Here is a 12,334-nt window from a genome sequence, read left to right as displayed (position 1 = left end):
CTTTTTCTCTAGCCCTAGCAATTTGTTCTTCTAGAAAATCACTAAGTGGCACAGTAGTATCAGGCATAGAAGCAGTTTCATCATAAGTATCATGCATAGCAGAAGTGGCATCATCAATAACATGTGACATATCAGAACGAATAGCAGAAGCAGATGTAGGTGTCGCAAACTTACTCATAACAGAAGGTGAATCGAGTGCAGAGCTAGATGGCAGTTCCTTACCTCCCCTCGTAGTTGAGGGATAAATCTTGGTTTTTGGATCTCTCAAGTTCTTCATAGTGTCCAGCAGATATAAATCCCAAGTGACTCAAAGAATAGAGCTATGCTCCCCGGCAACGGCGCCATAAATTAGTCTTGATAACCCACAAGTATAGGGGATCGCAACAGCTTTCGAGGGTAGAGTATTCAACCCAAATTTATTGATTCGACACAAGGGGAGCCAAAGAATATTCTCAAGTATTAGCAGCTGAGTTGTCAATTCAACCACACCTGGAAACTTAGTATCTGCAGCAAAGTGTTTAGTAGCAAAGTAATATGATAGTGGTGGTAGCGGCAACAAAAGTAAAGACAGCAAAAGTAATGTTTTTGGTATTTTGTAGTGATTGTAACAGTAGCAATGGAAAAGTAAATAAGCGTAAACCAGTATATGGAAAACTCGTAGGCACCGGATCAGTGATGGATAATTATGCCGGATGTGGTTCATCATGTAACAGTTATAACATAGGGTGACACAGAACTATCTCCAGTTCGTCAATGTAATGTAGGCATGTATTCCGTATATAGTCATACGTGCTTATGGAAAAGAACTTGCATGACATCTTTTGTCCTACCCTCCCGTGGCAGCGGGGTCCTATTGGAAACTAAGGGATATTAAGGCCTCCTTTTAATAGAGAACCGGAACAAAGCATTAGCACATAGTGAATACATGAACTCCTCAAACTATGGTCATCACCGGGAGTGGTCCCGATTATTGTCACTTCGGGGTTGCCGGATCATAACACATAGTAGGTGACTATAGACTTGCAAGATAGGATCTAGAACTCTCATATATTGATGAAAACATAATAGGTTCAGATCTGAAATCATGGCACTCGGGCCCTAGTGACAAGCATTAAGCATAGCAAAGTCATAGCAACATCAATCTCAGAACATAATGGATACTAGGGATCAAACCCTAACAAAACTAACTCGATTACATGATAAATCTCATCCAACCCATCACCGTCCAGCAAGCCTACGATGCAATTACCCACACACGGCGATGAGCATCATGAAATTGGTGATGGAGGATGGTTGATGATGACGACGGCGACGAATCCCCCTCTCCGGAGCCCCGAACGGACTCCAGATCAGCCCTCCCAAGAGGTTTTAGGGCTTGGCGGCGGCTCCGTATCGTAAAATGCGATGATTTCTTCTCTCTGTTTTTTTCTCTCTGAAAGCAAATATATAGAGTTGGAGTTGGCGTCGGAGGGTCAACAGGGGGCCCACGAGGTAGGGGGGCGCGCCCTAGGGGGGCGCCCCCCATCCTCGTGGAAAGGGTGTGGGCCCCCTGGTCTTCATATTTGGCGAGGATTTTTTATTGTTTTTTCTAAGACCTCCCGTGGAGTTTCAGGTCATTCCGAGTATATTTGTTTTCTGCACATAAAACAACATCATGGTAATTCTGCTGAAAACAGCGTCGGTCCGGGTTAGTTCCATTCAAATCATACAAGATAGAGTCCAAAACAAGGGCAAAAGTGTTTGGAAAAGTAGATACGACGGAGACGTATCGGGGGGTGATACCCCTAATATGGCACGCGGCCTTGGCCTTATCCAGAATGGCCGCAAGAGCATCGACCACCATATTAAACAGGAATAGGGAGAATGGGTCGCCCTGCCTCACCCCACAGAAAGTGGGGAAGTAGGGACCGATCTCCCCATTGATGTTGACGGTGGTGTGCCCACACGAGACCATTTGCATAACCCGTGTCACCCAATGGTCATCAAAGCCTTTTCGCAGGAGAACTTCCCGAAGAAAGGGCCAACTAACGGTGTCATAGGCCTTATGGAAATCTATCTTCAGGAAGACTGCCTTGAGGTGTTTGGAACGGATCTCATGGAGGACTTCGTGAAGGACCAGCACCCCATCCAGACGGTGTGTAAGATCGGTTTTGGGTCTTTAGACGGACTCATGTGCATGTTACTTACTCATGTTCACACTCTTTCTTTTCTAGGGGATGGAGAGAGAGAAGAAAATTATTTTTCTATTCCTTATGGCTTGGTCTTAGTGCTATTACCTGATTTTTGAAGTTTAGCTTAAGACCTTCCTCTGCAATATTTGTAACAGGGTCTTAAGGTTATTTCATGGCTTAAGACCTATATATTTCAGACATTGGAGACACCCTAATTCGTTGAACAATAAACAACAATACTCTGGTCTTTAATAGTTTTTTTCTTGAACACCTCATGGTTGATGTATTATCACATAAAAAGAAGAAGGCCGCACATCAGCTATAACACCCTCGCTAGCCTAGCAATTCGATTATTACAAGTTTAGTTAGCTGGTGTTCATCCATGCAACCGCTCGGCCTCTAAACATGTTTGGGGTGCGTTTAGCCAAAACTTGTCCTACCAACTTTGTGACCTAGCATGATTGGTTTGCCACCAATATTTGGGTAGCCAAATGTTGGCATTGCCAAATATTAGCAATACCAATACTTGTCAAATATTGATAACTTTATGTGAGATAGGCAAAATAACCTGTTAACCGACCAATTAGTAGCCAATATTTGATACAGTGCCAAACATTGACATTGTCAATTTTTGGCACCAAACCAATTATGCTCGAAATTGGTCTATCTTTGGTTGGTTGCTATTTTTTGGCATGCCAATGGCTGAATGGTCATTTTTGTTTATGTTTTTTTATCAATGTTGACCAACTCATGGGCAAGAAAATAGTTAGTCAATTTTGACTAGCAATGTATTTGTTAGGGAAAGTTTGGGCTAACCATACATATCCTTCCTCTTATCCAGTGTTTCCCTTTAGAATGAATCATATTACAGATGGTGTTTGCACCTGGAGGCTTGTTGTCGAACACCACATATTCCTATGGCACTATGTGCAAATGATAGATTTATCACTATCACTAGGTCACGCCGTTGGTTGACAGGGGCGTGAAAAGAAGGCCACCAACATCAAGGCACCAAATTTGATCTATATATTCTGATGAAGCGTCCATTCCTGCCTATTCCAAGAGTTTAAAATTTCACTCCATACCCGTTTCACCATGTCGTCGAGTAGGAGATGGTATTTGGTCCTTGACAACATAGTTGAATCCATTGTCATTGAAGCCGGTCATCAAGCATCCAATATCAATCTTGGACTGGCGGCCATGCAAATATTGCTTAGATGGGCATTCCATACCCCAACTAGAATAGAGTAGATTCGTCGTTGTGGAATGCCGATGTAGACACACCATCAAAATTTGCCCTAGATTAATGTGGCACATGGATCTTGAATTCATCCCAAGGCCTCCCCGGTTCAACCCCCTTGAAGCAGACACTAGCGTGAGGTAAGGCCAAATTCATCAGCTTTAGACCAGAAAAAGCAAGTCCATCTAGCATCTTAGGGCCACATGGCTTCCTAAGCCACTAGAGAGTGCCTTTTGCGCCTTATGTATTTTTCTGAATTTTTCCTTCATGTGTTTGCTCCTGCTCTGTAGAAATTTGCCATTTGATTGAACCACCCTAGTATTTAGCTTTTATTAGTGGTCTTTGCTGCTACGATGGAGATGATTTTGGGTCAGCGACCGATTGTTCAATATCCTCATACATCAACCTCAGATGGTTCAAAGCAAGATTCATAAAAATAAATCATTCACTCGTGTACTGTCAAGACAAGATTCATAATTATTCTCAAATAATGCCTACTGTATTCTACCATTTCCATAATTTATATCTCCCAATATATGTGATGGAAACTTTAAAGCAAGCAACCAAAGAAAATAAAACAGAATCTGTCAAAAACAGAATAGTACGTAAATATATGATTAATTATCATACTTCTACAAATCCAAAAATTCTAAAAAATTAGGAAGTCACAAAAAAAATTGTAATTCAGTATTTTGTAAACATTTCATGATTTTATCACGTTCCAGTAAAAAAATCAAAATTTAAATACTTGGCGCAAAAGTTACTATTTTTGCACAGAACCTAATACACAAGCATTTGCAACATCCTAAAGGTCTAACTTGGCTCAAAAATAAAGTAAAAGATACATACACCATTACTACAGTAGTAATAATCATGTTGACACACTCAATAAAAATAAGAGCAAAGGATATATATTGGATTACCTTCCAACAAGCGCTATTGTTTAATGTCCTCTAGCTAGGCATAATGCAATCTATCAAGTTTTGTCATCTTTTATGGATAAATCATATGTAGCTCTCATGATAGTTTCGTAAGGAGATTTAATCATATTTCTATGAAAATGTTACATACCATTCTTTAAGGGAAATTGGAATCGTATGTATATTACCTTCCTTCGTGTCGATATTTGCACCACTTGGCGCGCGCTCGGTGTGCCATTGGGAATAATTAGCGGTCTGATGGCTTCTTCAAGCGTTATCCTCATGAAGGTACCACCTTTAGCAGAATCTAGAAGGTTTCTGAAAAAAAGTGGTTGGGGGAGGGGCTTTGCGGGCGTCCGGATCGTTGCCACGCCCGCGTCTGACCGCCCTGGCCCACCCAAACCCCCTCACTCGCTCGCGCACACTTCCCGCCTAAAACGGTGAGCGGCTCTTCAGAGCTTCTATGTCGCATTCATGCCTGCCCAGAGGCGGGCGCGACTTCTCACTGACACTGGCATTGAAGCGGCGTGCCGGCTGAGAGAGCGCCGCTTCCCAGTGCACGTGACTGCTTCACGTTCAAACGACACCACGGCCGGCCGACCGTCTTCCGCCCACATTAATGACATGCAGTTGCCGAGGAACATACTCCGGTGCCATCTGTTCATCCGTCTGCCGCCCACTATTGCCATTCGCCCACTATATAAACTTCAACCCCGGCCAGCCATAGTCATCCTCCTCTGGTCCCTTTCTCCTCCCCGCACCACCCCCACCATGGCGTCCTCATGCTCCAAAGCTCTCTGGGACGGACTGTCGCCGAAGCAGAAGAAGGAGATGGCTGCCATTGCTGCAGGCTGGCCACCGGAGTCCGACGATGTCACCATGGAGGACAAGCCTACGCCACCCTCCTCGCCGGTGGCACCCTCGCCGGTGCATTGCAGCACGACAAATCGGTGAGGTCCGTGCCCATTACATGGACATGGTGCGGGAGGAGCAGTTCCGGGCGGCGCAAGCCAACGCGGCCTACAACCTCTAGCTCCTCGAGGAGCACCAGCAGGCGGAGGAGCAGCTAGCCGCCGGCAGGGCGATCACGCCGGACATAGACATGGCGAAGCAGGCGACACTGCTCGACTCATACCGCTCCGCCAGTGAGATCTGCAGCGACCATTGGCGCTACCACCAATATCAGGCGAAACTCAAGGCCACCTACAAGGAGTTCGACGAGGCATCGAACAAGGTGTGGGGCAAGAGCGGCGAGGAGGAGGATATCACTGGCTCCATCCCGCCTCCACAACCATCAAGCCGACACGTCCGGGGATGCCGCTGGCAGCGAGGAAGAGTAGTGCATGGTAGGTTGCCGTCGCTCGGGTCCCAGGAAGGCCACCGCTCTTCCCCTCCCATTAAAGCCAAGCTTAGTGGGCTGAACATCGACGGGCGATTAGCCGCTTGGTGGCGACATGGAGGCTGACATCTTCACTTCCCGGGGCTCATGGCCGAACATAGAGGGCGGGCACCGACGATCATTTAGATTAGGTTTAGAGTAGGTTTTAATCCGGTTTAAATAAAAATGTAACAAATTTTGTCTGATTTATATAAAAATGTTCGAAATATAATGAATTTTGTTTAGTTTATATGAAATCCGCCATGCTTGCACAAATTTCATCTGATTAGTTCAAATAGTTGTCAAAATATATGCAGGCAGTGTTGGATGGCCGTTCAGCCCCATGTATGCGGACTGGCCCCTGTATGCTGATGGATGTGGAGCAAATTTGCAGCTCAGCTTTGGAGATGCCCTGAGGACATTTCCCTCGCAGGGCATCAACTTAGAGACAGGAGTATTATTATCCCATTTTAGGGCTAGCTTTGATTCAAGCAGTAATTTTACCAATAACTTTGAATTTTAATGCCAATATGATGCTCAAAAAACAATCCGTTTACATGATTGGACTAGGATTTTAGTTTTGAATAATCCTCTGGAAATGATCATCTCTGCATCATTAAAATCCATATAGTAGGACAATTTTTCTTTTGCTCACCTTGATAACATGAAATTATGACTTCGCGTGCTCATGGACAACTTGAAGAACATGAATAAACACACTAGTCGAACTCCTATTTCCATTCTACTTAATATATGACACATATTCTGACAACACCTCCTTGCGTTCAAAACTAACATACTCTACCTGCCAAAACTTTAAGCCCCAATGCTATTTGGTCAAATGAGCAACGGCACTGTACCCTTTAAGATCAACATAATGCTACAGAAAAGGTTAGACTAGTTTGATCACCTCATGCTTTTGTTAACATCTCTATATCTCATATGTGATCCCAACTTTGAGCAGCTGATCTTTAGGAATGGACAACACTTTGTGACCCTCTGCCAAGTTCCTCCTCAAGAATGAATACACATAGTCTACCACGACCACCTTCAAGGTGGGTGATTCAGGTCCTGCTATCACATTGGCTGACCCCATCAGATAAACCACCCCTCGCTTCATCTCTGCGTCAATCAGCTGCTTCTCCTCCTCAATCTTCTGAAGAGAATAGGAACTAATCCTCCCTACATGGTTGCTCATTGGCGGCTCTATCACCTCCTCGCTGTGTACAGATCGTGCGGACTTCCTAGGCTTCGTCTGACCTTCCGAAACCCCGCTTGGAGAGTCAGTATCCTCTTTTTCCGGTTTCTCCACTGCAAATGCATTCTCATCTTCGATGAACATCTTCAACCTCTCCGCTAGGAACCTGGCGAACTGTCCTGAATCCTCTACCCCATCACTGTAACCATACCGTGCGACACACCGGAACATCCGATGCTCCCTTGGACCAACCTGCCGGAAGACGAACCGCTCCGCAGGTGCCACATGAGGGATGGGTAGGTGCTTGATCGACATGAACAAAAAGATAGAGTGCACAGATGGAATTTTCTCCACCAACCGCAGGAACACCGGGGGAATACCTTGCACCAGCTCCGAGTACAAGATGCCCACCCCAGGGATCCGCTGCACATTATGCTTCTCAAGCAGTGCCGTCACCTCATCAATGGGGACGATGTGGTCAAGCTCGTACCAGTACTTCATGACATGCACATAGTGCCATGTTACCATTAGGGCCATCAGGACAAGCGCGAAGCAGAATGGCAGGTACCCGCCCTGGATGAACTTTGACAGTATTGAAGACAGGTAGATCCACTCTATGGAACTAAACACAACGTAAAACAACAAGATGAAGATGATGTTTTTCTTCCACACGAGCAACATCACGATAGTCATCAAATGGGTGGTGATTGAGAAGACGGTCACGACACAGATCCCTGTGCATCAACATAATCAAATCAGTAAACGTGCCTAATGTTCTACTAAAAGCCTCGTAAACTTACCATAAGCATTCCCGATTTCGGTGGTAGTTCTGAAGGTGATCGTGATTATAACACTAGCCAGTCCCATCAGAAAATTCACTTCAGGAATGTACACCTGCCCCTGGTGATGCTTGGAGGTATGGATAACCCGAACCCTGGGGAAGCAACCAAGAGATAGGGCCTTGGACAGGATAGCGAATGCGCCAGAGAGCATAGCTTGGCTTGCAATTATAGCCGAAAGAATGGCAACGGTGAAGGTTGGCCAGAACATTGGTGCTGCATTGTTGTTACAGAGAGGCAATCGTTTCTTTTGAGAATCACAAACTAACTCCCTTATAAGGAGCAAAAACTGTAGTTTAAGTTGTTTATACCTGGGAGAGATCTGTAGAAGGTGTCTGCAACATTCTCTGGGAATCTCCTCAGATATGCTGCTTGCCCCATGTAACATAGTGCCACCGAAGGGAACAAGACACCATTAAAGCTTATCTAGGTAAGTACAGAAACCGTTGTAAGATATCTATGTTCTGAGACCTGTGCGATGAAAATTGCTAGTACCGTTGAAAACAGATCTAGAGTAAAAAACACGTTGAAGCAAGAAGCAATGCGGCAATTACCTGAATGGCCGTGATATTGAAATGCCCTAGGTCCGCATACATACCCTCTGTACCTGTACCATAAGGCAGTGCATTCAGATTGCAGGCTACAGGTTCTCTTTTAAAATGCATTTTTCATCAAAAGGTTTACCTGTAACACACAAGATAGCACCTCCTAGTGAAATCCATGCTTCCTTCCCATTTCTTCCGAAGTAATATAGTATGTGCATAGGATTGAAGGCTCGGAGAATAGTGATCTCATACACTATGATGTTATATATTCCAATGCCAGCAATAAGAACGAACCACACCGAGATGATCGGAGCAAAGGAGTACCCGACCTTATCTGTCCCAAAACGCTGGACTGAAAAGAGCATGAACAGAATAGGCACCGAGATCCAGACTATCTGTGCTGTACAAGAAATGCAACATACACTTTAGATGTGATTAAATCTGGGTACTGACTAATTAGTGATGATAGAAACTATTTTTTCACACACTTTCAGTTAAACTTGGCACTTTCTCTTTGATCCCGCTCACTGCAGAGAGCACTGCAGAAGCACGTGAAAAGGAATGCATTAGTATTCCGAAAAGCAATCACAATATGACCTACGGATGACTCTGTTACTTTTGCTACCAGAAATCGCTGGTGTCAAGGTCCCATCACCCATCACCATGGATGTGCCAAGGATTGTGATGGTGAAGAGGCCAATCTTGGCTGCCTTGCTGGACTCAAGCTTCTCCTTCAACCATTGTGCCCTCTTCAGCGATAAGCTTGGTGATTCTATGCTGTAATTCGACACCATTGAATCCTCTGCCTGCTGGTTTGGGATCAGCCTTATCTTTGAATACCGCGATATAAGTGAGTAGAGCGCAAATGTGCCACCTGTAATAGCAATGTGCAGAGAAGACATAGTAAGTACTCCAGCTTGACATGTCAATATTCCAAAAATATCAGCTTACCATCTCCGTTGTCATCTGCATAGAGCACGATGAAGACATACTTGATCATCGGTAAAAGGATGAGGGTGTATAGGATGAGCGAGAGGACACCCAAGATATCATCCTTGTCTTTGACGCCGTTAGGGAAGGTGCTCGAGTAACAATAGAGCGGCGATGTCCCAACATCCCCATAAATGATGCCGATGCTCTGAAATGCAAGATGCAGTACTTGTGTCCAGTTTCCCTGTGTCAGCCAAAAGGCACATTACTGTCAAACTATAACCTGGAGGAACATGGTTGCTGCATCATAACCAAGTTGTGTGTGAAGCAGACCTCGGAGCCATGGCCTTTGATATTAGAGACCTTCTCTGCATCACCAATAAGTGAGTCTTGGCGCTCAAGCCGTTTGGTCGTCTCGTTGCACAGTGGTTTCTCAACTTCTAGTGACATCTGTGCTCGATTGCTATTTTTGAGCACCTCCTAAGCTTTTGGAGGTATTTCTCCTATAGAAGGCAGACAATGCACACATATAAACAGCAATATATTTCCAACAAAACAGCATGAGCACACAGTAAACAGAACTACAAAGCACTATAACAATTAACACGTTACAGGGAAAAAATGTACAAACTGAGCAAGTAAAAAGTATTAGACAGAGAACATGTACTCCCTCCGTCCCAAATTCTTGTCTTAGATTTGTCTACATACGGATGTATCTATTCACGTTTTAGTGTTAGATACATCCGTATCTAGATAAATCTAAGACAAGAATTTTGGGACGGAGGTAGGATATGACGTTTTGGTAGTTCAAATCGTTCAATTTGAAGTAATGGAGGGAGTAGTAAACACTAGACGGTACTTCCTCCATTCCATAATGTAGTGCATATAGATTTTTTGAGAAGTCAAACTTCGACCAAGTTTATAGAGAAAAAAATCTACATCTAGTAGAATACCAAATAAATATCATTAGATATATCATGAGGCATATTTTCGTCTTTTTTTATGTTTGGTATTGTAGATATACATATTTTTCTATATAAACTTGGTCAAGGTTTAACTTTTGAAAAAAATCTACATGTACTACATTATGGAACGAAGGGAAAAGTAAACATTCACAAATAAAACACCGGCAGGCAGCCGCACCATCTCATAAATAAAGGTACCATCTAGAGATTACAAGCGCACAGTTAAAATTCTACAAAAAATCGGATACTACCATTTTGGAGGGGCCTGATAATCAAGCTAGAAAACTGGATAGTCTTATTCTGCCAGATATTAGCAATACTATATCCCATGCCATATCCCATACACCGGATTTGGAATAGGGGCCGATAGTGTGCACGTGTAAAAAGCCTCTGAACATATCCTATACCACTGGATTCAGAAATGATATTTGGTCCTAGCCATTTTCACCCCTAAATATCACTATTGGTTGTAAGCGCTAAACACCAGCACAAGGTGGTATAACGGCATTTTAATATGAGGAGTAATCCCATGCTACAAGGAATGGGTTGATCCAACCACTACCGAAGCATAGACAGATGGATTGCTCGGGTTTCGTCAACAGATTAAGGTTTTTGGGTGAACTGTTAAGTGCATGGAGCTCAAATACAGGGTTTGAGATTATGATTGCACAAACTCGCAATTTCAAGGACAAAAACAATCGTGACAGTTAACAGTCCAGTGGTGAGGCCAAGATGGAAATGATCATTAAGCGTCCGGGTCTAGATTCAAGGATAGACGAAAGTATAAGTGGACATGTAAATGAAATGTAAGTGGATTTACTTTTCGCCATACGCCGCAAAAGTTCAACTATTGTGGATAATAACAACGGCACAGGAAAATGTAAGTGGATTTACCGGTTGAGTTGGGTAAATTAGTTGGTTCATTTCATGGCTCATGGATGATGGATCTTAGCATCCTTAAGACACTCATCCTGTATAGACCAGCGATGCTTGAAGATAGCCTGCATCCAGTGGATTGGAATGGATCGCTCTTTACCAGTCCGCTGGCCCACTCTTTGCCAATACTGCTTTGCTCGCTGCCTCACCTGCTGTACCTAGAAAAAGAACAAAAAATAATTTGGTTTGCCGCATCTGCTATGGTACGGATATAAAAAACCTCCCCTCAAAATTGCACTACTATCCCCAAATCTTGCGCGCGCCATAGATAATACCGATAATGATTCCAAAAAAGAAAAGAAGCATACCTGGCGAAGCAAATGTCGGGGAAGAAGAACAAGGGAAGACAGGGAGGAGACCGGAGGGCGGAGAGGAGAAGAGGGGACACCCGCGGCCGCGGCCGCGGCGCCCCGTACTTGTAGCGCAGCGAACGTCCCTGTGGTGAGGAGGAGATCAAGCGGATTCGAAGGTCGGCCGCATCGCGTGCCGTGGACCGAGCCGTTGCGCTCGCGAGCAGGAACGACGGGTAGGGACGCGTGTCCCTTTTGGAAGCATTTTTTATTTAGAAAAAGCCATCATGGCTACAAAAATGCCAGGCCTTTATTTGAAACTTCAAATTTCAATTTTTTTAGTTTCAAAAAGTTTTGAAAATTTTCAGGTCGAAATACACTAAAATGTGAGCTAAAAAAAGACAGATTTGGGGCTTTTTAGCATATGTGTTGTTTCATCCTCAAAGTCCATGATTTCTTTTGCAGCTTGTAATGCAATCTTAAATTTTTCACACATACACATTACATCCTTGCATACGTGTGGATTTTTTCCATAACTTTTTGAAACTAAAATTTTTGAATTTGAATTTTCAAAATAAAGGGCTTCATGGAGCTCGGTCTCCAATATGCCCTACTCACCATGGCTAGCTTTATTAAGCTGTAGACAAAATTACATCGCTCACAAGTATCAAACATGCCAGAGGCCTGTCAATCCAACTAATAAAAATCTTATTACTATAACTAAATTTAGCTAGGACATGAGCTATTTGATTCGCAGAACGAAAACAATGTTTAAAAGAGACCTGCTCAGTTAAAGAAGCTACGTCCACCACTCCACAAAGATGGCCGATGCTGCATCTCACCATTGAGATTGACCATTATAGAAGTTAATCACATTATGCGAGTCTGACTCAGTTTTCACTCGATTAATACCCATAGCATT

General features: G+C 43.8%; 1 protein-coding gene across 1 annotated transcript; it reads right to left on the bottom strand.

The window, feature by feature from the left end:
• Positions 1-6,429: 6,429 nt before the first annotated feature.
• On the bottom strand, positions 6,430-11,655 carry LOC125537962 (potassium transporter 19-like). Its single transcript, XM_048701279.1, has 11 exons — positions 11,431-11,655; positions 11,081-11,280; positions 9,555-9,724; positions 9,243-9,465; positions 8,917-9,165; positions 8,780-8,830; positions 8,431-8,691; positions 8,301-8,353; positions 8,058-8,172; positions 7,708-7,962; positions 6,430-7,641 (listed from the first exon to the last, which is right to left on the bottom strand). The coding sequence occupies exons 3-11, from the start codon at positions 9,669-9,671 to the stop codon at positions 6,641-6,643; spliced, it is 2,325 nt and encodes a 774-aa protein (XP_048557236.1). The 5' UTR covers positions 9,672-9,724; positions 11,081-11,280; positions 11,431-11,655; the 3' UTR covers positions 6,430-6,640.
• Positions 11,656-12,334: the final 679 nt, after the last annotated feature.

This window comes from Triticum urartu, chromosome 2, assembly GCF_003073215.2.
Source record: "Triticum urartu cultivar G1812 chromosome 2, Tu2.1, whole genome shotgun sequence".
NCBI lineage: Eukaryota > Viridiplantae > Streptophyta > Magnoliopsida > Poales > Poaceae > Triticum > Triticum urartu.
Note: the sequence above shows the minus strand (reverse complement) of the source record. Positions and strands in the feature narration are given on the sequence as shown.